We start from the raw sequence: 25,856 nt of genomic DNA, 5'->3' as shown, positions 1-25,856 counted from the left end.
CCTGGAAGTGCCAAGGACAGGTTGGACAGGGCTTGGAGCACCCTGGGATAGTGGAAGGTGGCTTGGAACGAGATGAGCTGTAAGGCCCCTTCCAACCCACAGCATTCTGTGATTCTATATTATTTTGTGCCACCTCATGCAGTTCCCTGTGCTGTATGCCATCTTCCCCCCTCTCTCCCTCCCTTTAGAGCTCCCTGGCTTTCCTGGCTGTGAGATGCATCAAAGCAGTATTTTGAAATCGTTTCTCAGATGCTGCTGTGGGAAATTATTCACATGGTATCACTTATTGATACTGAGTGTGGTTTTTTTGGCAGATGCAGGCCAGGAGGAGATGGTCAGTGAACCATGAACCTCTTTTCTCTGCAGGGTCCATGCTTTGAACTGGAGGTAGAGGTGACAACAGGCTCTTTGTAATTTCATCCTGTCACTTTGAATCACACGGGGATCCTTATCAGCAGATCCTTTTTACAGACAACACACAGCACATTACCCTCAATGGCATTTCCTTTTCAAAACAGCATTCTTGTGCTTTGATCAACGTGTAAAGGACAGATGAGAGTTGGGTGCAGTCTGGTTTGATCTACCAGCCTGGGATATGAGAAAAAGAAAGGCATTTGCATAATACATCACTCTGGTTTCAAGAGTCAGGGGCTGGTGTAGTCCACAAACATTCTAGATATAGAAGTGGTAATATTTATGGAGGCAACCTTGAAACCAGATTAGAGTGACACATAATCCCAGAAGGTTTCACATACTGAAGTCTCCAAGCTTAAACTGAACAAATGTTCAGTTGCTTTGCACAGTGTGCTAGTGACCAGCAGCCAGTAAAAGGGTGTGTAAAATTCTCAGTTTTGAGGAAAAGTGCCATCTGAAACTAACTGGGACTTGCATCTGGCTCACTTCTAGGTCACAGCCCTGGCCTGGTTTTGAAAGAGCCATTAATCTGACCTTTTCAAGTCTCCTTGTGCTCTGTATAAATAAGCCTTGGGTATCCTTAGCTCAACCCCCTCCCCTGCAGGTGTGTGTCAGCTCCTGCCACATGAAGGACAAGTCCATTTTCACCTGGAGGTGAAATGCCATGACGGGCATCCTCCAGAGAAGCTCAAGCCGGGCAGCACAGCCTGAAACAGCACTGTCCCCAAGCAGGGCAGCAGTGATGGCAGGCAGGAGGAGAACCCAAGAACCTGGAGTTCTCTCTCTCCTGAGGGTGTTTTGCCATCCACATAGAACTGTGTCAGCGCTGAGGTAAGAAAGAAGAGCTGTGAATAGCTCCTGGGTCCCACTGGGGCGTGCAGGAGCTGTGCCCATGGCCAGTGCTTGGAAACTGGCCCAGGGCCATGGGAATCCACGGGAACTCATCCCTGCAGGAAGTTCTCATCCATATATAGCACTTCCTTCCCTGGCAGGGCTGCATGCAGTGCCAGTCTCCCATGCTGGTACTGCTGGAGAGGAATGGGGAGCAGTGGGCAGAGGGGTCAGGGCTGCTGAGGGGATCCTCCCTCACATCCTGTGGGATGGGGGACATGGCACCTGTCTGGCAAACATCTCCACACCTGCTTTGCTGTGTTGAAGTGGGAAGTTAGAAACCTGACTGAGAGTTCTGATCCTCTCTGAACAGGGCTGGGAGGAACCTTGGGGCATTGCTCCTGCTCCAAAGCAGGATCAGCATTACTGAACATTTTCCATACAGGAGCATGTCTACTGGTTTTTCTTTTTAAATTTTTTTTTAATCCTCAGATTTTAAAGTCCTTACTCTCCTTAAACAACCTTTTCTATGATTTAACCATTTCCAACCCTAGAAAATGTGCCTGGATTGTCCTTGTAACAGTGTTCAGCTAGCAACATTTTGTTTTAGTCCCTAAGGGTAAAAGAAACTTATTCCCTTTCTGTTTGTGGCAGGTTTTATGTATTTGTGAACAGTTATCATGTCCACACAGCCTTACAGCCCAGCAGATGTTGTATTGCACTAAATAGTTATATAGTTGTTTGCAGCAGAGACCTTTCCCAGACTAAACATGGGGAAGGTATCTCTTTGCAGTGGTACAAAGCCAGACCCTGGGCTGCTCCTGAGTTCCCACCAGGCCTCACCTTTCTCAGAGCACACCTGTGGATGTTTCTATGCCCCCAATGGGATGTTTGCCTTCTTCACAGGGCATCATCAATTGATTCTTTGATCCACTCTACACCAGATCTTTATCTGTAAAAGGCCTGGCTAACCAGCAGGCTCCTATCTCACATTGTCATGGATCATATCACATTTGTCTGCGTGGACTTGCACCCTACGTATTTCCAATCCTTTTTCCATTTTGTTGAGGTCATTTTGACTTTGAATCCTAGCCTTCAGAGCACTCATGGCTCTTTCCAGAGAGGTCCCATTTGCCAAAGACATAAGCATAACTTTTATTCCTAGATTTGAGTTGTTAATAATAATAATAATAATAATAATTTATGAGTGCTTTGCAGGACCAGGGCCCAGGTGGGGTGGGAGAATCAGAAAGTTGTTATGGTTGGGAAAGACCTCCAAGATCACCAAGTCCAGCCACTGACTCAGCACTGTTCACCATTAAACAGTGTCCTCAAATGTCACATCTATGTGGTTCTTGAACATTTCCAGGAATAGTGATTATTCCACCATTTCTCTGGGTACTCTGTTCCAAAGCCTGACCACCCTTTGGGTGAAGAAATTTTTCCTAATATCCAACCTACACACGCAAGCCTAGGAAAAAGTTTAGGATATTTCCTCTTGCCCTATCTCTTGTTAGATGGGAAAAATGCTGACCCTCACCTGGCCACAACCTCCTTTCAGGTGTAGAGCACTAAAGCTCCTGCTGAGCCTCCTTTTCTCCAGGCTGAGTCCCCCGGCCTTCCTCCCCCAGCTCTGTTCACTTCTCTACACACACTCCAGCCCCTCATTTTCTTTCTTGTCGTGAGGGGCCCAAAACTGAATCCAGTTTTCCAGGTGCGACCTCAGCAGTGCCCAGCACAGAGGCACGGTCACTGCCCTGGAACTGGTGGCCACACTATTGCTGATTCAAAGCAGGATGCCCTTGGCCTCCTTGGCCAGCGTGGGACACAAACAATGGAGGTTCTGTCGGGACCCACCGTGGTGTGGGATGAAGCGGAGTGGCCGGAGAGAGGAAGCGAGCGGGTTCAGGAGCAGTGTGGGGCTCGGGAGCAGCGCGGGGCCCGCCGCCTTTGTCCGCGGCCGGGCGGGCGGGCTGAGGGCGGCGGCGCGGTGCGGGCCCATGTGGCCGCAGTGCCGCCCGCCGGCGGGCTGGGCCGGAGCATGTGCAGCTGCGGCAGCACCTGGCAAGGAGCCGCAGCGCCGGGGATGTGAACCAGGCGGGGAGGAAGGCCCTTGACTCATCAGATAAATCCAGCCCCGCACGGCTGAGCGAAGGCGGAGGAGGTGCGGCGGTGAGCCGGGGAGGATGGCGGGGGACAGCGAGCAGCGGCTGGAGGAGCAGGGGCAGCCCAGCGGCGGCGAGCCCTTCCTCATCGGGGTCAGCGGCGGCACGGCCAGCGGCAAGGTGCGGGGGTCGGCGGGGGAGCTGCCCGCCAGGCCGGGCCGGCGGCCACATGGCAGCGGCGGCGGCGGCTCCGAGCGGCCGCCCCGCCACGTGCGCTGCTCCCGGCCCGGCCGGGGCTCGGGGCTGATGGAGGAGCCGGGGCCGCGGCTGCGGATGGAGCCGGCTGCCCGGAGAAGGACGGTCCGGGGGAAGGAGCGCGGCCGCCGAGGCCTCTGCCCGGCCGGCGGACGGAGCCCCGCGGACACGTGGAGGGGGTGCGGGGTGGGTGCGGGATTTACTCGCTCCTTCTTTGCGGCCGGAACCTTGTGTCCCTCTGTGGCAGCGGGCAGAGCCGGGGGCCGCTGTGCGGAGCAAGGGCGGCCCCAGCTCGGCCGGGGCAGCGGCAGCATCTCCCTCCCCTCCAGAATCTCTTCTGTGGTCCTGTAGTCAGCGCTTCCCCCGTTCCCCATCACCCGCACCGACCCCAGGCGCTGCCCGCCCCGCAGGGCACCTCGGGGCCGATGCAATTCTTTTAATTTCTACCCCCGCCGGTCGTGCATGGGGGTGCCCTTATCTGCCCAAGTTTAGGGTGGCAGGAGCGGGGATTCTGCAGCAAATGCTGACTCACAGCGGCAGCAGGACCTCCTGGCTGCCGTGCCGGGAGGGGCTGGCCCTTGGCAGCGGCAGGTGGGCGCGGAGCGGGCCGAGGGCTGCGGGCACGGACGGGGCATCGCCCGCCGGGGCAATGCGGGTGTTGCCGGCAGGCTGCTACACCCAAACTGCAGTGCACGGCAGCCTTGCAGCTTTCCAGCGTTTTATTTTCCTTGTTTCGTGCAGTGTGCCCGTCTGAATTTGTTTAACCTCGCTAGGTCACTTTCTTTCTTAATAGGAAAAGAAAATACCTTTTTTTTTTTTTTTTTTTTTTCCTTCTTATTTAAGAGCGGTAAAACAGCTCCGCAGCTCATCAGCACTTATGCAGGGCAGCACGTTCTAGCTGTATTTAGGAAAGGATGAATAGATTTGGAAGTAGCTCTATACCTGTGAAATATTTATTGCTGAGGAAACTGAATGTGGGCTGGCACATTCAGAAGGATGAGCCTGGGATCTGCGGGCTGATCTCCGGGGGATCCCTCCTTCTCTTGAAGGCACAACCCAACTGCTGTACCTCAGCCCAGTGTTTTAAGCATGTGTCTCCGAGTTCCCTATTGATTTTTGGACTGCTGTTGCTGCTGCAAGGGGGAAAAATCCAGCTGTAACAGGGGAGGGATGGTGAGAGAGAGGATGCAATCTCCTCCGGTGGGAAGGAAAGCTGGATTGTTCTTGCAGCACAGCTCTGGTGACTCAAGCACGCTGGGTTTGTCTGTTCTCTGATGCGTGGGTCTGCCTCTCTGTAGTTGTCCCAATAACATCGCGTCTGGCGCTGCTGAACTGTTATGTCTCTGAACACGGTGTCTCAGGCCCACAAGGTAAAAGCAGTGATTACAGTACAATGCACCGCAGTGGTGCTCGACTTCAAAGTGAAAATGCTCAGGAGCAGCAGGCTGCCTTAGGAAAAAAATAGGGAAATAGTCCTTTTCTAGCAAGGGAGATGTACTAACTGGCTTTTCCTGTCTCTCAGCTTTGATTTCCCCCCCTCCAGTGACTGCTGAAAATCTCTGTGCAGTGTTGCCTGTTGAAGGGAGTCTGGCAGATCGCTACAAAGTTGGTGGGAAAAGGCCACAAGAAATATACTGGCAAAAAAACCCCAAGAAACAGGAAAAAATGACCTGAGGCTTGTGCCCACAGCTCCTCAGATTCACATTTGGTGTGGCTGCAACGCAGGGATGTGGGGGCTGTCCCTCACCTGCCTGGTGACAGTGGCCTGTGCCGGGTGCTGCAGCACGCTCTGGGAAAGCAGCAATGGGGCTGATGAGGTTTGCTTAGCTCAGGGCTTGCCTGCAGCCAAAATCCAGCCCAGGGGCTGCCGTGCTAATGTGCTGGCTCTGGGTGAAAAGTGAGTGCTAGCAGGGGAGTGAAGCAGGCACCTTTCCCAGTGGGAAAGTGACAGATCCATCCGACTGGCCTCGACACCAATTGCGGGTTGTTGTCCCAACACACCCCTTTGGCAGCGCACCAGCCCGAAGATAACGGAGGGAATTTGCCTTCCAAGGCCCCCTGCAGCTCCTCCCACTGCTGCTTTTGGGTTTGACATGGGGACAATAGGCTCCACAGTCCCCTCCATCCCTCTTGGTGCAGCAGCAGGGTCAGGCTGTGCAAGGATGGGATGTGTTTGTAGCTGGCCATGACTTGTGTGCCGTGGTACCCTGGGGAAGCTGGTGTTGGAAACAACCAGCCTTCCCAAAACGCTGGGATTGTTTGGATAGTGTTCCTTAGATCTGTGAGAGCTCAAATTCAAAGGCTGAGCACTCTTTCCCTAGTGAGCAAAAATGGCTTGAGCAACTTTGCCCACTCAAATAAAGGTAGAACCTTGAGTGCTTTCCTGGTTTTTGGCTCTGGGAAGAAAGCTGGACTGCTGGGAGCAAAACTGGGGAGCTGCAGAGGCCCTGAGCAGTCTGGGATGTCACAGCCCCTGTGAGGGCAGTGCAAGCTGCACAGTGGCTGGTTTGAGTCAGCTCAGCTGGGACAGGCTCTTCACAAAAAAAAAAAAAAAAGAGTTGTCCCCTGAAACCCAAGCACTGTGCAGTCTGTGCTTTCCTGGGGTGGAGATCACTTGGCATTAAGACTCCCATCCTTCCAAACATGAAGAGCACTGCAACTGCCTTCATTCCCTCAGAGCAATTCCCAAGGCTTGTTGTCACATTTTCTTTCACCCTGTCTGTTCTCAAGTGTTCTGCTGGAGTTCTTGTTCCCTCTTACACCCATGGCCTTTGTGCCAGCTGCTCCTGCAGGACATTCCTGACCAGCAAGGACTCTGCGGAGCACAAGGCAGGCAGCCAGGCTGCAGGCTGGAGGAAAGTTCAGCAAACTGGCTGCTGAGATGAGCTGGGAAGTGCTGGGATACCTCCTAAAGCTCTTTGTGTCCTCACTTCAGCTTAGGGACCTTGCAGCTCTGCCAGCAGTGCCTGGAGCAGCTTGCTCCCAGCAGCAGCATCTGGTGCTGGGGTGGCTGCAGGGGTGGGGAGAGCTCTTGGAGCTCAGGCTGAAGCATTAATTGTCCCCACGTGAAGTGAGGTGCTGATTGCTGCCTTCCAACAGGAGCTTGTGAGAAATGACAGATTGCTTTGGTTGGCTGCTCATTGCTCAGATGGCAGTGAGGGCTGAGCATGGGTGCCGCTGCAGCCTTGGAGGTAGTTACATCATTTGGGTCTTGAGTTAGCACATCAAGTTCCCAATGTCTGTTTGAACATGCAGCCTCAGAGTTTCCAGCCTGCAGAGCACCAAGATTACAGCCTTGTGATCAGCCAGGTGTGCTCTTCACTGGCTCCACCACACTGGCAGGGCTGGCTCAGGCTGCAGGAGTGAGCCAGCCAGGAGGCTGGCATTGCCCTGCCAGGGTGGCACAGCAGTGTTGGCCCCGAGGGAAGGCGGGCTCAGAGCTGCAAGGGGCAGCTCCATCTCTCATGGAGCCTCTTCTGTGACAACTCAGCCCACCAAGGGCAGAGGTCCCCCACACAGCCTGGGGTCGCTGGCACAATGTCACCACCCGGATGGCTGGCACAGAAGGCCAGGGGAGATCCGGGAATGGCTCCCCCACGGGAGGGGGACTAACAGGAATTGCAGCAGCCCTGTGCCGGTTCAGCACCATTTCCTGGTGACGTTGGTTTGTGGCTGGCAGGAGCCCTGCATCACAAGGTCTGACTAGTTAAACACTGGTGTCAACGTGTGCTAGAGACTCATCAAACTTTCTAGCAGAACGTTGTTGTGTGCCAGCCCTGATCAGACTGATCCACAGGGCGTTTTGATGGGTCAGCCCTTTCCTGTTACTGATGGAATATGTGCTTATTATGGAGTCTGCTTACCACAGTCCTGTGGGCTCAGCCAGCTCTGGGCTATGGAGTTTGCAGCAGGGGCTAGAGGAAAATATCCTGTGCCTAAAACCAGAGGATTGGGAGGGATTGTGTTAGAGGGCTTGTTTTCCTCCCTGCGTGTAATCTGTGTTTAGAGCCTCTGTGTGTGCCTGTTTATGCTCCAGCCCTGGATTGCTGATCACATGCACAGTGTCCCAGGGTGAGTGAATAGAAACCTGGCTATCCCCCTCCTGCTCTGCTTGGCCTGTGCCTCACAAAGGGAAAGGCAGGGTGGTGAACCTGCCTGGGAGTGCTTTGGATGGAGAGACAGGCTTTTGGTTCAGGAATAATACTAAGTTTCCAGTCCTGGTGTTGCCACATGTGTATGCTCCCATTAGGGCTAGAAAGGATGGAATGGGTCATGAACTGGCTGTCTGCAGTCACAGGCATTTGATGGATGCTCTGGGACTCTTCCCAATTTGCTGTCTGTTCTGTGTGTCATCCCAGTCCAAACACTTCCTGGTAGTTTATAATCACCATAACCTTCAGGAAGAGACCAACATCTGTAACTCGTGTGCTGCAGGAGATAAGGGCAGCATGCTACACAGCACAGCAGAGAAATTAAACAAATAATTACAGTGGTTCCTTATGTTTGATGTGAGGGAAAATCCTGTCAGAGCACAAAACTGGAGACTGTTTTATCCACAGAGGTGTGATGAGGACACCCCAAGCAGGCTGCTGCAGCTGCAGAGCCATGGCCAGCTCCTGCCAAGCCAGCTCCCAATCAGATCCTGCAGGAAGGGCGTTATGGCACTGATATCCCTGGAGATAACCTCTCCCTGCTGGGATGGGACTGCTGCAGTCTGTCCTGGCTCCTGGTTGTGCTCTGGGCCAAGGGCATTGCTCTGTTGGGGAGGACAGTCCTCATGAGCAGCAGCCTGCAGTGGTGGCAGGAGGCTGTGCCTCTCTTTCCACACTTTTGGCACAACCCTTTTCCCCCTCCTGAGGGATCTGGCAGCTCCAGTGTTTCTTTAGGGCTGGAATCACTTGATCTGGCTAAGTCACTTTTGCTGGGTGTCTCATTTAGAGTCCCTGGGAAAATGGGAGTTCCTCCCTGCAGCTGGAATGGGACCTTGATCATCCCTCTGCAGTGCTGGGTTCCTTGGGGATGGACAGGCTGCTGTCAGCAGGTGGCTTTTAGCATATCCACCTGCACAAGGCTTAGGATTCTGCCAGCCCAGGACAGGCCTTGCCCTCCTGGGGCTGGAGGCATCAGCTGTGTCCTGGCCCCTTCACCTGGTGGGTGACAGTGGCACTGTCCATCAGCTTTCTCCTTAACACCTATCAGAAGTGATATTCACTGATCAGAGCTACCCAGGAGGGATTGTGGGATAATCTGCATAATAATGTCAGGGAATTAGTCAACTCCTGAAGAATATCTGAGCAGCTGGCTATAGGCCACGAGTGAATGTGAATTAAATATGTAATTAATGTATTCCAAATAAATGTTAGAGGTAGGCCTCCAAACACCCATCTGTTTCTTCCCCTGTGTACCACCTCTCTCCTTTTGGGAAAATATGTTGGACTTCTTCTCCAGGTGCCCTCTGCATGTTCCTAGCAGAATAAAGCTGTACTTCTTCCTTGAACACTGCCTGTTTGTTGCTTGGTTCAGGGGAGGAGTCCTGCAAGGGGAGCTGCAGCTGCTCCTGCTCAGGAGTAACCTCTTGGAGCTGTGGCTGGCGTGGTGCTGTGCTGATACCTTCCTCTCCAGGAGGTGTGGGCTGCTTTGCACAGCTTTCCCAGGGAGCAGCTCGAGCACAGAGCCTGGGGGAGTGCAGCTCCAGCCTGGAGCCGAGTTCCCCTCCCTGCAGTGTGTGGGATTTTGGGACCCATAGCAGGAGCCAGGGTCCCTTGGAAAGTCCTGCTTCAGTCCATGTGGCTGCATGGGAAAGGTCTGCTTGTCAACCACAGAGGCTGCTGGGGCCTGGCTATATTTAGTTGTAACCAAGTTCTGGAGGAGGGAAAGCTCTCTACTTTTGCTTGAGAAAGCAGCATCCTGTTGCCTGGAGTTTGCTGCAGCTGAATCACCAGCTTTGGCTTGTGGCAAGGTGTGCATGGATGAGGTGGGTATGGAAAGGGGCTGAGCAGAGACAAGAAGCTCTGGCACAGCTCTCATAGTCCTGCAGGTGAGTTGTGTCATGTAAGGCATGGCTGGTGATGGGCTTCAAACCCTCCAGCTTGTGTATTGGCATCAAGTCACCTTTCTCAAGGCGTCCTCTGCGCTCCTGGGCTTCTTGGAGAAGAAACAGTTGTCTTCTTCCCTGGGAGAAGCAACAAAAGAAGGAATCTGAGCCCAGGTTGCCCCTTCAAGTGGCTGTTAAGTGCCTGTTGTCAGCAAGTGTCCCCTGCCTCCCGACTGAGGCACACTGGCACAGTTCTTTGGAGTCATGCTCTGTTCTTGCTTTACTGGACATCTGTGGGTCTCCCCAAAACCTGGCTGTGCTCATTTCCAGTTATTATTGATGGATCTTTTCACAGTCACACATGTATGCTGTGCAGCTTTGGGAGAAAAGGGTTTAAGCAGGGAATATCTCATTTATTTGGGGGGACATTTCCTGAGGCTGGGAGTTTCTGTTCCTGTTGTGTAGGGGAGTTTCCAAGCTGTATGTTTCTGGTTTTTCTTCCTTCTTAACAGTGAGTATTTATCAACCAAGGGGAAAAACTGCATGTCCAGCTGTAGGAGTTGTTCACATTGGCATCAGGGACTGCCCCTCATGAGACATTGTTGTTCCTACCACAAATGGTAGTGAAAAAAGGAAAAAACCTTCTCTTGGACCTTGCTGAGGTTCAGGGCCCTGCAAAGGAGAGCTGAATCCAGCCCTGGAGCGGACTGAGGCAAGCTGAACATGCAGGTGCAGTATGTGAGCAGTGCCTGGCCCACACCTGCAGCACCAAGGTGACAATTGTCCAAGGTGTCACCTCCTCTTCCCAGAGCCAGCAGGTGACATCCCTGCTCAGCCAGGCTGAAACTGAGCTCGGTGCTGAGAGCAGGATGTCCTCCTGCTTGTCTTTCTCCACCACTTCAGCCAGCTCTCCAGAGCCCACCAGGGACAAGGGAAGGGTCCAACCTGTGTCTGCCAGGTTGCTTTGGAAAAAGGCAAAGGAGGCACCATCTGCCCCCAAGCCCTGGATGGCAGATGCAGCTGGGATCCAATCTGTTCCTGGTCTGGAACCTGGAGGGAGGACGTGTTCCTGTCTCCAGCTGCTTTGGGGTGCCTTCTATTTAGGCTTTTCTCACTATCAGTGCCTCAATTTGTGAGGTGTGGAGCTACAGGGTGATTTTCAGAGCTGGTGGAGGCTCTTCTCCACCGTCCAGAATCCACAGACCAGAGAGTAGTGTGAGAAGGAAGACTGACACCATTTGTGATGATTTTATTGCCAATACACATGCTGAGGTCCAAGGGGAGAGAGTGAATGCAAATCTATGTGCTGCTTTCACTGATTCAAAGGAAAGGAGTCCTGCTCCCTGCCCTGGGCTGGCAAAAGCAGTTTGGGGTGCAGATCCACATGGAACCTGTGGCTCTGGGGATCTCTCTGAGTGGCTGTGCTGAAGGGCAGTTTATTCCTGATGGCAGAGGGCCTGGGAAGTTTGGTGTCCTGGGCAGCTGTAGCCAAGGCTGAGCCCTGCTGTGCTGTGTCCTGTTGCTGCATGGGCGGGCAGTGGTGTCTGGGGCAGTGAGCAGCCAGGAAAGGTGGAAGAGAAGCACTGAACACACCCCAGTTTTGCAGAACCTATGGGATACAGCTGGATAAACAGTTGTATCAGAGAAGGATTTGGGGAGTGGGAAAACAGAGGAAAAGGAGAGCAGCCAGAGAAGGATTTGGGGAGTGGGAAAACAGAGGAAAAGGAGAGCGTGCTCTGGCTTTGCCTGCCTGTGTGCAAGGGTAAGTGACTGGCACGGACTTGCAGGGCTTTGTTCCGGGTGGGAGCAGCTTGCTGCAGGGCAGGGCTGCCAGCCTGGCTTGGAGAGGCAGGAGAAGAAGGTGGGATGCTCAGGAGACCCTATCCCTGAGCCAAAACCCAAACTGGTGCCCAGGGCTGCCCAGACTGCTGTGGGTGAGCTGGAGCTGGTTCTCTCTGCAGCAGAGCTGAGTGAGCCTCTCCAGCCAGGCTGGGCATGACTCACAGCCCAGTGGCCACAGCCAAGGCAGGTCAGCCTGGCCTGGAGGGAAGAGATGGTCTCTGGAGAGGGGAATGCTGTCAAATCTTCCACTTCTCAGGCAAACAGCCTTGCCCTCTGCCTGCTGGGGTGAGCTCTGCCAGGCATGCACTCCCCTCCCTGCTCCCTCTCACCAGTGCTGCCTTCAGCTCAGAATTTCCAGCCAGGTATGGAGCAGATGGCTGAGCCATCCAGGAGGCAGGAGAACGAAAAGAGCCCCTGGCAGGCTGTGGGGTAGGCAGGCTGGGGCAAGCACTCTGCTCTTTGCAAGGCACAGGGCTCAGCACAACCCTTGTGGTGGCCAGGGCCAGGAGCAGCTCAGCTGGGCACAGTGTGATTGCTTGAGTGGGAGCTGTTCCCCCTGGCACAGAGCTGCTTTGTCTGGGCAGTGGTGCCATGGGGCAGAGGCAGTGGCTCTCAGTGGCAGGGGCAGTGCTGGCTGCCAGGCTGCAGTGCAGTCACCCCCAAGGACTGCCATGACTAAGGAGAAGGGACTGCAGCAGGCTCTGGGCTTGCCCCTGAGCTGTGCCCTGTGTCCTGTGGCAGTGGTGGCCGTGCCCCGGTGCCAGCAGAGCCGGTGCCAGCCGCCCTGTCCCAGCCTGCTCCATGGGCAGTGCCAGGTGCCCGCTGCCCGTGCCAGCAGCCAGGCCCACGTGGCTGCTCAGCTGCTGACTCTGCAGTGCCCCAGCCTCCCGTGCCAGCAGGCACCAGGATGTGCTGGCTCCTCCCAGCCTGGCAGCCGTGGCACAGATCCCTGATAAAGTCCTATGGGCTCTCCTCCTCATACCTGGGCTTTGTTTGCTCTCTCTTGTGCTGTGGTGGGGTTTCTGGAATGGGGCAGAGCTGGGGGAGCCAAGAGTGCTTTCTGAAGGAGAAAGTGCCCATGGCATGTGGCTGAACCCAGGCAGGAGCCAACTGTTTTTCTGCTGCCACTTGTGCCCAGAATAGGAGCTGTGGGCAGGCTATAGGGGCGCAGGAGAGGGTGGCAGGCAGCAAACTTGGTGCTGCTGTCACATTAAAGGGTACCATGGTGATGCCTCTGGAGCACTTCTGCCTCGGTGGCTTTAGGAAAGCCACAGACTCTTGGCTGGAGGTGCAGCAAGCAGGCAGGGGTGTTACCCGGAGACATCCTCTGTCACAGACACATTTTATGAAAAGTCCTTTTATTAGGATTTTTTCCTCCTGAGAAGCTGAGAGGCCTCAGAGGAAAAAAAACCCGATAATTATCTGCTGCTGTGGGATGCAACAGGTGCATCTTTGATTGGTCCATCTTGTTTTTTTTAATTAATGGTCAATCACGGTCCAGCTGTGTCGGACTCTCTGGTCAGTCACAAGATTTTATTATCATTCTATTCCTTGCTAGTCTTCTGATGAAATAATTTCTTCTATTCTTTTAGTGTAGTTTTAGTATATAATTTTCTTTTAATATAGTATAGTATAATATAGTATAGTATAATATAGTTTAGTATAATATAGTATAGTATGTTATATAATGTAGTATAATAATATATAATATAGTATAATATAACATAATATAACATATATTAAAAAATAATAAATCAGCCTTCTGAAACATGGAGTCAAGATCTCATCTCTTCCCTCATCCTGGGACCCCTGTGAGCACCACCACAATCCTCCCTGTGCTGCTAACTTGCTGCTGATGTGCCTCCTTTGCTCTGTTCCTTTGCCAGTCCTCAGTGTGCTCCAAGATTGTGCAGCTGCTGGGGCAGAACGAGGTGGATTATCGCCAGAAGCAGGTGGTGATCGTGAGCCAAGACAGCTTCTACAGGGTGCTCACCTCGGAGCAGAAATCCAAAGCACTCAAAGGCCAGTTCAATTTTGACCACCCAGGTGAGTGGAGAGCAGCCCTGGGGCTCTGCCATGCACTATGGGGACAGGGATGGAGACCCTTCATGGACACTGGGGCTCTGAATCCTCATGGGATGGCTTAGTCAAGCTCTTGTGGCTGGAACCACCTGTGTGTAATCCCCCCATCTCTCTTAGAAAGGAAATGGGGTGGAGTGTTTGGGATGTGAAAGAGCAGGTTATAACCCTCAAACTCGTTAAGACCCTCCTCTTCCTGCAACAACATCCCCCAGTTTGAACAAGGTTTTCATAGAATTGTAGAATCATTGAATAGTTTGGGTTAGAGGGGACCTTAAATGTCATCTTGTTCCAATACCCTTCACCTAGAGCAGGCAGCAAAGGAACAGATTGGTTTTTGGTGCAGCTGAGTCAGGCCCAGAGAGATCTGGGCTGGCAGAGTCCCTGGAGCCAGCAGCTCCCTGTCCCTCCCTCAAGGAGGGAACCAGCTGTGCAGCTGCTCTGCAAACCCTTCCAGCAAGGGGCCCTGCCCTGTTACCACAACAGGGGCTCTTTGAACCATCTCTGGGCTCAGTGGGAAAATTCCAGAGCTGCTGTCCCTTGGTCCCCAGGAGGACAATGCCAGAGGCAGCGAGCCCTGAGCAAACAGAGCCCTGTCTGTGTGGCTGGAACACTGCTGCAGTCTCTGTCTGAGGGCTGGAGCCCTGGAGGAGATGCCTTCCTGTGCCTGGGCTGACACAAGGACAGTATTGATCTCTGCAGGCCACATCCCAGGCTGCTGCACAGCCACAGAGCCCCGTGGCCTTGCCTGGTCCCTGGGGAGGTGCAGGGCTTTCCTCACTGTGTGTCTGTCTGTCCCCAGTGTGAGGTGCCAACGACTCTGGCTTGGGCAAAGCTCGGCAGCTGGTGGGTGGGAGAGGTTGCAAAGCTGCCTCGGGTAACGTTTCCTCTCTCCTCAGATGCCTTTGACAACGAGCTGATCGTGAAAACGCTCAAAGAGATCACAGAAGGGAAGACGGTCCAGATTCCTGTCTATGACTTTGTCTCCCACTCCAGGTCTAACAGCTGCTCCTGCCTTGCTGTGCCTCTGCTAACGTCCTGTGGCAGCCCTGCCCTCCCCAAACTCCTGCCCTCTGCTTGGGTGCCTAACTGCCAGCACAAAGTTCCCATCCTAACTCCTCCAGCCCTGGGTTAGAGCATCTCAGGCAAAGGGTCTGGAAAGCTGTGTAACCATCCAGCAACATCCAGGCATCAGTGCTGGATGGTTAATGACCTCCCTTTTCTTCCCCATCCATGGTCCTCTCCCCACAAACTCAGTGTTTGCAACTTTAACAAGCACCCCAGCCTCAAACACCCTGGCAGTGCCAGGAAAGGAGGAGGACAACAATTCCTGCTCCTGTACCACTCCCCTTGCCTGTGTTCAGCTTGTTTTTGCATGCCTGTGTTGGTCGTGGATGGTGTTGCTCTGCTGTGCTTCCCACAAAATCACTGTGCTGTCAGGGAAGTGCTGCCTGCTCCCCAGGGAAGCAGAGCTGGCCGTGCAGATTCCCTGGGCTTTTTAGCTTAGCACATAACCCTTGTGAGCAGCAGCTGGCCCAGGTAGGGGGAGAAGTGCTGGTGTGCTTCCTGCTTTGCCATTTATCCTTCCAGGAAGTGTACATATGCCTTGGATCCTCTCCACGGTGGTGGGGTAGGTCTGTTCTCTCCTCTCCTTCTCCTCTCCTTCTCCTCTCCTTCTCCTCTCCTTCTCCTCTCCTTCTCCTCTCCTTCTCCTCTCCTTCTCCTCTCCTTCTCCTCTCCTTCTCCTCTCCTTCTCCTCTCCTTCTCCTCTCCTTCTCCTCTCCTTCTCCTCTCCTTCTCCTCTCCTTCTCCTCTCCTTCTCCTCTCCTTCTCCTCTCCTTCTCCTCTCCTTCTCCTCTCCTTCTCCTCTCCTTCTCCTCTCCAAGTGTTTTCCCAGGGTTGGAGCAGTGCTTTAGGAGCACAGCTGTTTCCCCCACACCTCTCTCTGTGCTGGCCAGCCTCCCCCAGCAGCAGGGTCTGACTGTGCTCTCCATGCCAGGAAAGAGGAGACGGTGACAGTGTACCCTGCTGACGTGGTGCTCTTCGAGGGCATCCTGGCTTTCTACAGCCAGGAGGTGAGGGACCTGTTCCGCATGAAGCTCTTCGTGGACACGGACGCCGACACCCGTCTGTCCCGCAGAGGTGAGCGGGGACAGAAATGATCTCAACTGCTCTGGGGACACAGGCAGTGACAGTGAGCAGGGACAAAAATGCCCCTGACTGCTCTGGGCACACACAGGCAGTGACAGTGAGCAGCGACAGAAATGTCCCCAACTGGTCTGGGCACACAGTGAGCAGGGGCAGAAATACCCCCAAATGCTCTGGGCACACAGGTAGGTGGCAGTGAGCAGGGACACCAATGCCCTTGACTGCTCTGGGCACACAGGTAGGTGGCAGTGAGCAGGGACACCAATGCCCTTAACTGCTCTGGGCACACAGGCAGTGGCAGTGAGCAGGGACACCAATGCCCCTGACTGCTCTGAACACACAGTGAGCAGGGACACCAATGCCCCTAACTGCTCTGGGCACACAGTGAGCAGGGACACCAATGCCCCTGACTGCTGTGGGCACACAGGCACTGACAGTGAGCAGGGACACCAATGCCCCTGACTGCTCTGGGCACACAGTGAGCAGGGACACCAATGCCCCTGACTGCTCTGGGCACACAGGCAGTGACAGTGAGCAGAGCAGAGCTGGCACAAAGCTGTGAAGAGCTGTGGAGCTTTTCCTGCCCAGTGCAGAGTGTCACTAGGGCAGCTTGTGGCTTGCTCTGTGTGTGTCTCTTGGGATTCAGTGGGATTTTTGCTGCCTTGGCTGGGATTCCTCCTTTGATGAGTGCTGAGTGTGCCGTGTCCTCGCACGGCCCCGTGGCACCAGCCCAGTGCCAGCAGCTGAGCAGCAGCTGCTGCCAGTCAGCAGATGCCAGCAGGGAAGAGAGGGCACAGCAGAGCATCTGGGCAGCTCAGTCAGAGCCTGATAGATCCACTCAGGACCTGGGCTGTGGGTGTGCTCTGAGGATGGCATTTGGGCCATGGTGTCCACTGGGGGTGCTGCACATGGGGAGTCCGGTTGTACATTTGTGCAGCCTCTGTGTGGGATGTGGCTTTGGGGGCAAAGAGCCCTAGAAACCAAAGTGTCCCTCTCCAGGACTCCCCAGTCCTGCTGGCTTGGCTGTGGGGTGCCAGCTGACATGGGGAGGGACACCCACACTGCAGGGCCTGCATGACTTGAGATGTCCTTTGTTTCTAAGCAGCTTTGAGGGGTGGGTCACTGTTGCAGCACCTCCCGGGTGACTAAAAAATCATCTGGGGACTCCTGGGGCAGAATTCACTTCTGTCTGAACTATTGCTACCCCTGGCTGGCTCTAACAGGCTCCACAGGGTGCCTGGGGATGCAGAAGATGACTGAAGAGGAGCAGTCCCTGCCAGAGCTCTGCGCTGTGACGAGGGGAGCGCATCTCAGTGCGTCACTCTGGGACTGTGTATGCATGTTCCACTCTGCAGTGGAGCTGGTCTTGCCTGCCCTCCTGCTGTCAGACACATGCAGAGCCTCCTCAGCTGCTGGGATGTCATCAGCACTGATGAACTTCTCCTTTTTAGCAATCCCTCTTGACCCTGCCCACTGTTCTTGCATGACTCACCCAGGGAGGTGACAGCACAGTCACTTGCAGGGAGATGTGAGATATGCAGGGTCCCAAAATGTGAGCCCTAATCCTTTAAAATGCTGTGCAGGAGCTCAGGGCTACACTCAGCCACAGGGTAAGACACTGTGGTGGTGACAGTGACCCCAGCCAGCAGCTCAGCCCCACACAGCTCCCTGCTCAACCTCCTCTGCTGGGGGAGAATCAGAAGGGTAAGAGTGAGAAAAGTTGTGGGCTGAGACAAAGACAGTTTATGAAGTAAAGCAAAAGCCACAAGGCAAGCAAAAGGAGGAATTTGTCACCACTTCCCGTGGGCAGGCAGGTGTTCAGCCATCCCCAGGAAAGCAGGGCACCATGGTGTGTGATGGGTATGTGGGAAGACAAGTGCCATCACTTTGAATGTCTCCTCTCACCTTCCTCCTTCTTCCCCAGCTTTCTATCATCATGTGGGACATGGTTTGGGTCAGTCAGGGTCAGCTGTCCCAGCTGTGTCCCTTCCCCCACTGTGGGGTGGGGTGAGGAGCAGCAAAGGCCTTGGATCTGTGTGAGCAGTGCTCAGCAATAACAAAAACATCCCTGTGTTATCTGTGCTGTTTTCAGCACAAATCCAAAACACAGCCCCACACCAGCCACTGTGAGGAAATTTAACTCTCTCCCCACCAAAACCAGCACATTCTCCAGCCCTTATTCCAAACCACTTAAATCATGCTCAGGCCCCACACTCTCCAGTCCATTCTCATTCCTCACCTTTGGTGTTTCATACAAATATCAATCCTCTATTTTATGGAATGCCCCTGTAACAGATCTGAGTGTCCACTGAATTAATTTAGCCCCTGACTTTGGGCTCCATCTGTCCTAGTGGTCATTCAGGACAGGAGAAGGTGGTGTGGAGTTGTGGGGTCACTGCTGTGTTCACACTGCTCTTGTGAGCCTTGTACTTTTCCCACCCACCATCAACCACTTGAAAAAGGGCAGCTTTGCTGATGGAGGTGCTGCTGTCTCCTGGTTACTGCAGCTCATTGTTCTCCTGCTAGGAATCTGCCCATTTCCCTGCCATCAGCAGTTGGTAGGACCACTGCAGCATCAAATCTGTTTACTGCATGTCTGCCTGTCTGCCTTTCTGGGAAAGGAGAGCCTGTGTGAGAGGTGCCAAAGGTATAATCATGTCCCTGGAACGTGGCTGGAGGCAACTCATCACCAAAGTTGGGATCTTGTGTTGTGATGTGGCCCTGAGTCATCTTTGTGTCCCAGAAGCCCTAAAGGGTTGCAGACTTGGGTTTTCAGCTGGGCAGCAGCAGGAGCTGAGGTTCCTGGAAGTGCAGCTGACAGCTCAGTTAATCAGCAGTGCTGGGGTTCAGTGTGTGCAGCTCACACTGTGCCCACCTCAGAAGTTCTGCTAGCAGAGTGCAAGGGGCAAGCTCTGCCAGGTGCCTCAGACAGAGATCCATGGGGCTTCGGGACCTCATTGTGGCTAACCTCCCTCACTGCCCTGTCCTTGGCCAGTTTCCCTAAAAAAGAAACCAGGTCACATGCATGTTTTGGGTCCAGTTTGAGTTTGGACCTACTGGCTTCAGAGAGGTGCCAGTCTGTCCTTGGGATGTTTGCCTGCCCTGCCAGCAATCGCTCAGGACAGGGTGTGTGGTTTTACCTGGGGCTTGCTGCTTTGGGGTCAGGTACAGCAGCGGGTGTTTGACCTGTGTTTGTGTGTGAGGTGGTTGTCCTGCCCTGGGAAGAAGCAGGAGAGCTTTGCCCTGTCAGGACCAGGCTCTGCCCAGCTCACAGGCCTCCTGCACCCCAGCAAATAAAGTGTGGGAGCTGAGAAACAAGAATGTTATATTTTCCCTGCCTCTTTTTCTGTTGTTCAAGCTGGGGCTCGCTCCTGCTCTCTGGAGAAGCTGCTGCTGGTTCCCATCCTGCTGCCAGCCCTTTCCCCCATCACTTCCCCCTGCAGGGCTGTGAAAGGCCACACTGTGAAGCTGCTGGCCAAGGACAAACAGAGCCACGGGGGCAGTGCCAGAGCAGTGTCCTGGCCCTGAGAGCACACAGGCAGTGCTGCCCAGCAGGTCAGGCAGGCTGGCAGGGCAGTGCTGTGCCTTGGCTCTGCCTGGGACACGAGGGAAGGCTCATTCCAAAGCCAGTGCCAGGCACTCGCATGCTGGGGGAAAGCCAGCAGCCCCCTGGGGACAGCCAAGAGCTGGCTGCTCAGCCACAGGGCTGCTTTGGCTCTTCCCTGAGGCTTGAATTCCTGCTGAACTGGGCCACTTGTCCACACTGAAGTGGTGTCAGACTGGAGATGGCACTGGCCCAAACAGCTCATGCAAGCAGGGTGGAAGGCCTGAGTGGCAGAACAAGCAGGAGGCCAGCTTGCTCTCCTGCCTTTGGGCTTCCTCCTGAGCTGACCCCCTCACCTCTGCTTCTCCTGCTAGCTGGGGACAGCACAAGGAGCCTGGCAGAACTGTGCAGGTGGGTGGGTTTTATTCTCTCCACCTCTGCAGATTTGAGTTAAACTGTGCCTTAATGTGTGTGTGGCTGAACCCCACTGATTTTCTACTTTTTGGGCACCTCTGCACTGGGATGGCAGAGACAGGCAGGGCAGAGTGACAGGGGGGAGGCAAGGCTGAGGCTGGGAGCACTCAGGACTGGGCTGACTGGTTACAGCTGGAATGTGCATGCAGAGCTGAAAAGGGGGCCAAGAAAAGCCCTTGGCCAGGTCAGGCAGCCCTTGGCTCCCAGGAAGACTTGGAAGGAGCTGGGCTGGGATGTGCTCAGACACATGGACAGCAGCTTGCAGGAACAGAGATCTCAGGGGAAATATCCAAAGGCTGTACTTAGTGAAGGGAAAGGGGGTGGAGAGAGTTGTGCCTCAGCTCCTGACTGTGCCTTCCACCTTCCCCTCAGTGCTCCGAGACATCAGCGAGCGAGGCAGGGACCTGGAGCAGATCCTGTCTCAGTACATCACTTTTGTCAAGCCTGCCTTCGAGGAGTTCTGCCTGCCGGTGAGTCAGGGGAGTGCACCGTGAGAGTGCTGCAACAGGAGCACTCTGTGCCTGCCCAGGGCTCAGATCTGCCCCCTGTGCCTTCCTCTCTCTCTGCAGCCAGGGCAGGCTGTGATGGGGGCTGTTTATATGGCCACTGCCTTCCCGGTGAGATCACCCTTCCCTTTGGGAAGGCAGCATGGCCAGAGGAATCCCTCCCTGGGCAAAGGCTGACAAACCTCTGGGCAGCTCAGCCTGGCAGGGAGGATCCCTGGCTGTATTTAGCTGGGGAATGGGAGGTCTCTGCCCCCAGGCAGTGTTTGCTGTGTCTGCCTCCTGTTTTGGGCTGTGCTGCCTGCCCTTTTCACCCTGCAGTGCTGCTGCCTTGGTTCTTGGGAGAGCAGGGCAGCTTCTTCCTTCTGCCTGTGCAGTGGGATGTGGCTGTTGAGTGGCCAGGGGGACAAGGCCTGCCTGGAGAAAGGAAACTCCTTTGGGAGCTGATAACAGAGCCAAGGCTGCCTGGCAGGCAGGGACTCTGTGGGGGAATTTACTGCAGGATTGCATGGAAATAACATGTTTGCAGATCAGCCATTGTACACCTTTCCTGGCTCTCATGGAGAGCAGCCTGTGCCTTGTTTCTCAAGGCTTCTCAAGCAGATATGGTAATGAAGATTTTTATATTTTTACATGAGGATTATTTTTTAGTTCTGGAGGAAGTGAGCAAGCAGAGTCCTGAAACCTGGGAACTGCTGGCCAGCACCACAGGCAGGAATTCAACTGTGCCTCCCACCTTGGGAGCATCCCTATGCCTGTCTGTCTGGTCAGCTCTGCCCCTTACCTTTAGAGGGGCTCATTCTGTGCTGCAAGATCTTTTCCTGGCTCTTGCACAGCTCTCTTTTTTCAGTCTCACTTAGCTGTGGCTCTGGGGACCAATTCCAAAGCCCAGAAAGGCTTTTCCTGAGAGGCAGGTCCAGCTTGCAAGGCTCCTCTTCTAAATCCACAGTTTTTCAGAGCAGCAGATGCTGCATCAGGCTCTTCTGATGAAGAGTCTGTAGGAGAATGAAGTGTGAAACAAGGAGGGCACAGAACTGCCTTGTTTCTACCCACAGCTTTGCAGTGGTCTGCTCCCACTTCCAACCTGGTGTTGGCTCAGCACCCACTGCTGCTGTTATTTGACTCCTAAAGCAGCTCTGAGCCAAGTACTGAAATGGTCCAGCATATCCTGGTGGTTTTTGATATGTCTGGAAGCACATGGAGGTGTCAGGTGTCACCCATCAGCCCAGCTGGCTTGGTGGGGCTTGACTGTCAGCTGTAAAACTGCCACAGATGAGGAGGAGACTGAGACTGGCACCTGCAGGGGAATCTAGGTCAGGATTGGTGTCCTGAATCACACCTCTGCAAGTGGTGTGGTAGAGAATTCTCCCCCCTTCCCAGGCAGATCTGGTGGCTGTGCCCAAGCATGCCAGCTCGTGCTCTTAGAGCAAGTCTGGGGTGGATTCAGGGGGAATGGTGTTCCCAAGAGCATCAGCTGCTGGAGTCCTGTGATTATGAGGCTTCTTAATTGCAGGTTTTGCTCAGGGTGCCTCTTACTGGCTTCTGTATGAGCTCATGAAAATGGAGTCAGGGCACAAAGGATGGCCCTTGAAACACAGCAGAACACAAATAAGAGCGTCCAAAATGTATTATCAGCAATGACATCCCTCCCAGAGGGTCTGGGGAGGGCAAGGAGCTGCCCCAGGGAGCAAGGACAATGCCCCAGCCCGCTGTCTCTCCACTTTTTCCCTGTAACAAAGTGCTCTCTCTCTCCTCCCAGACCAAGAAATACGCTGATGTGATCATTCCCAGAGGAGCAGATAATGAAGGTAAGCACCAGGCCCTGCTGCTCTGCCCTGGCAGCCAGACTTGGGCTGTTGCTGCTGCAGTGGAGTTAGGATGGAGCTGTCCCAGAGGGGACTCAGGCCACTGCCTGAGAGCAGCACTGCCAAGAGAGTGCTGCTACCACAGGTGTGCCAAGATGAGCCTGTTCCCTTTGCTCCTGCTTGGAGCATTATTGACTAGGAGTTTGTGTTCTTCTAATGCCTCCAGGCTAGCTCTTGGTTCATCCCATACAAAAGGCAATGTGCAGCTGGGTCAGCCAGGCTGGGGTCAGCCTGAGTGTCCTGGCTGGGGTCAGCCTGAGTGTCCTGGCTGGGGTCAGCCTGACCGGAATCATCCTGGGCATCCTGGCTGGAATCAGCCTGAGTGTCCTGGCTGGGGTCAGCCTGACCACCCTGGCTGGAATCATCCTGGGCATCCTGGCTGGAATCAGCCAGAGTGTCCTGGCTGGATTCAGCCTGAGTGTTCTGGCTGGGGTCAGCCCGACCACCCTGGCTGGATTGAGCCTGAGTGCTCTGGCTGGATTCAGCCTGACCATGCTGGCTGGGAGCAGCCTGGGCATCCTGGCTGGATTCAGCCTGAGTGTTCTGGCTGGGGTCAGCCTGGGCATCCTGGCTGGATTCAGCCTGATCATGCTGGCTGGGAGCAGCCTGGGCATCCTGGCTGGATTCAGCCTGAGTGTTCTGGCTGGGGTCAGCCTGGGCATCCTGGCTGGATTCAGCCTGAGTGTTCTGGCTGGGAGCAGCCTGGGCATCCTGGCTGGATTCAGCCTGAGTGTCCTGGCCGGATTCAGCCTGAGTGTCCTGGCTGGATTCAGCCTGAGTGTTCTGGCTGGGGTCAGCCCGACCACCCTGGCTGGATTCAGCCTGAGTGCTCTGGCTGGATTGAGCCTGAGTGCTCTGGCTGGATTCAGCCTGACCATCCTGACTGGGATCAGCCCCACCACCCCGTCTGGATTCAGCCTGACTATCCTGGCTTGAGTGGCAGAGGGATCAGTCCTGGGGGGGAATAGGAGGGGACAACATTGGGAGGGACAGCAGGGCCACAACCCTACCTCAGCTCTGCTTGATCTTTGCATCCATCCTAACACTCTCTCTCCCCCTTTTGCTCACAGTGGCCATTAACCTGATAGTGCAGCACATCCAGGACATTCTTAACGGAGGACTCAGCAAACGCCAGAGCAACGGGTACCTGAATGGCTACACTCCCCCGCGCCAGCGGCAGCCCTCAGAGTCCAGCAGCCGGCCCCACTGACCCGGGCAGAGCCGAGGCCAGCACGGCCCCTCTGTACATACTGTCCACTCGTTCCCCCCTTATCTATTTAAGAAACCAGACGGAGACGAATGCCTTTAATTTTGTATGTTGGAGTTGCCCAACGAGAAGCAGCCGGTTGCTCGGGAGCCCGGACCACCCTCAGCTCCCGGCCTCGCTCCATAACTCCTCCAGCACGGATCCGGCTATAAACCTCTATAAATATAGAATTGCTCTATTTTTGCGTAAATGCAGAATAACGTAAAATTAATTGCTGTCAGGTATTTGCCAGGCTCAGTGTTGCTGGGAGGGAGTGGGGAAAAGGGGATTCTAGGAGGTGTTGGTGTCAGGAACTTCACCTCAAACTCGGTAAGGAAGGAAGAACTGTGGTGGTTTCCATCCTGGGCAGCCTGAGTGTTACACCTGGGTTGGGTTTGTCTGTTCCTACCATTGCTGTTCAGGGGCAAGCAGCCTGCTTCTGGCAGCTGGGAGAATGATGGGGAATGATCTCCCCCTGTCTCTGCAGCTCCAAGTCTCAGCCTTTCAACAGTGTGGCCTGAATGTTACACCTGGCTTGGGTTTGTCTCTTCCTACCATTGCTGTTCAAGTCCAAGCAGCCTGGTTTTGGCTGGCAGTGCTTCAGGGAGAATGATGGGGAATGATCTCCCTCTGTCTCTGCAGCTCCAAATTTCAGCCTTTCAACAGAGTGTAGCCTGAGTGTTACACCTGGCTTAGGTTTTCTCTTCTTACCATTGCTGTTCAAGTCCAAGCAGCCTGGTTTTGGCTGGCAGTGCTTCAGGGAGAATGATGGGGAGTATCTCTCCCTGTCTCTCTGCAGCTCCAAGTCTCAACCTTTCAACAGAGTGTGGCCTGAGTGTCACACCTGGTTGGGTTTGTCTTTTCCTGCCATTGCTGTTCAAGCAGCCTGGTTCTGGCTGGCAGGTGCTGCACAGTGCTTTTGGCAGCTGGGAGAATGATGGGGAATGATCTCTCCCTGTCTCTCTGCAGCTCCAAGTCCCAGCTTTTCAACAGCATCCCGTTCTGTGCCTGACACCCCTTCCCACCACAGGTGTGGGGCTGCTGCCACACCCTGCAGTGAGGACCTGCTGGGTATGTGGCCATATAAACACAGCCTTTTGAGCAATCTCAGTGCCTGGCTTGTAGGGGCAGCACGTGGATACCTTCAGCCCCTCTGGAGCATGGTGGCACTGTTGGTTGACCCTGGGCTGACCTGCCTGGAGGTTGGCTTGCAGGTCAGAGGTGTGTCTCATTCCTCACCTGCATGGGTTTTGCTCTTGTGGGGGATTATGAGGTATGGTTAAGGGACAACCAGCCTCTTCTGAAAGAAAGGGGCAACGGCTGGTCAAAGGCAGCTGCTGAGCTGCCTTTCTGAAGGGCTCAGCAGTCTGTAATGGTCTCTGGCCTGCCTTGCATCCCCACGTGGGACATCCACAGGTCCCATCTCGGCAGTGTGAAACTGGGTGCCCAGCAGTCCTCTGCTCCCTGTTTGCAGAGCCTGCCTGTGTCCCTTTCCCTGTCCTGGGGGAGGACACTGTCCCTGCTGCCTCTTGTCCCCAGGCAGTGCCCTCCCTTGGCCAGGGTGAGAGTTAGTCCTGCCTAACCTGGTGGTGCTACAACAGCCACGTCCAGAGGGGCTGGTGGGGTTGTACTGCAGATTTAGGGATGCCTGGAGAATCCCCCTGCAAGGTGGGGCAGGGGCTTGGTGGGAGCCAGTGGAGGGGGTTTGGTGGGATGGTGGCCAGCAAAGATCCATCTGCCAGTGCTGCTAAGCCTGACTTGCCCTACCAAACCCAAAATTATACAGGCATCCCACAAAGCTTGGAGCAGAGACCCTTAGCCTTGCTCCCTCATGGTTCTTTCACTCTTTCCAGAGCATTGGCTTTGCTCTGTGGTTAGCAGTTTAGTGAACCATGCTCCGTTGCTCTCCAGGCTGATGTGAGCTGGGACAAGCTTTGGTCCTGGAGAGAACAAGAAAGGAAACACCTTTCCCCAGTGACTGCTGCTGGGGCAGACTCATTCCTTGTATCCCTCTCCCTGTGTACCAAAACTCCTCCAGGCACATCAACTTTGCCACGACCAAGGCCTGATTCTGTGTAGGTAAGAGGGACCAAAGCTCTGCAGAACTGGTGAGGCTTCTCAGGGCTCATGCAGAAGACAAGGTAAAATACTGGCCTCCTCTCCCCAGTGAATAAAGACAGAATAAATGGATGCTGGTGTTGTCTCCTGTTTGGTGCTGATTGCAGTCCCAGGACAGAAACAGGCTTGGCCAACCTTGTCTTAATTCTGCAAGTCTAAGCCAGACCTGGAGCAAAGCTGCTGGCACAGATCAGTCCCTTGGAGAAGAAGGAGGCAGCAGCTCTGTCTTTTGGCTCGTTCCATCCACTGTAAGGCCCAAAAAAACTCACCTGACAAGGCTCTAAAAGGGCTGGTGGTTGTTGATATGCTCTGCTTTAGATGTACAGGAGAAATACTGACAAGATACTCTCGAGAGGTGAAAACAACCAAATGGCAAATTTAGAAAATCAAAAGAACTT

At 54.4% G+C, this 25,856-nt stretch overlaps 1 protein-coding gene across 1 annotated transcript; it reads left to right on the top strand.

Annotated features, from left to right (window-relative positions):
- The first annotated feature begins 3,179 nt into the window (after window positions 1-3,179).
- On the top strand, window positions 3,180-25,530 carry UCK2 (uridine-cytidine kinase 2). Its single transcript, XM_074546423.1, has 7 exons — window positions 3,180-3,530; window positions 13,368-13,527; window positions 14,460-14,556; window positions 15,560-15,702; window positions 20,099-20,196; window positions 21,989-22,037; window positions 23,165-25,530. Exons 1-7 carry the CDS (start codon window positions 3,432-3,434, stop codon window positions 23,302-23,304), a joined length of 786 nt encoding a protein of 261 aa, XP_074402524.1. The 5' UTR covers window positions 3,180-3,431; the 3' UTR covers window positions 23,305-25,530.
- Window positions 25,531-25,856: the final 326 nt, after the last annotated feature.

This window comes from Zonotrichia albicollis, chromosome 8 (genome assembly GCF_047830755.1).
Source record: "Zonotrichia albicollis isolate bZonAlb1 chromosome 8, bZonAlb1.hap1, whole genome shotgun sequence".
Taxonomy (NCBI): domain Eukaryota; kingdom Metazoa; phylum Chordata; class Aves; order Passeriformes; family Passerellidae; genus Zonotrichia; species Zonotrichia albicollis.
This window is presented reverse-complemented; position numbering and strand designations above follow the sequence as displayed.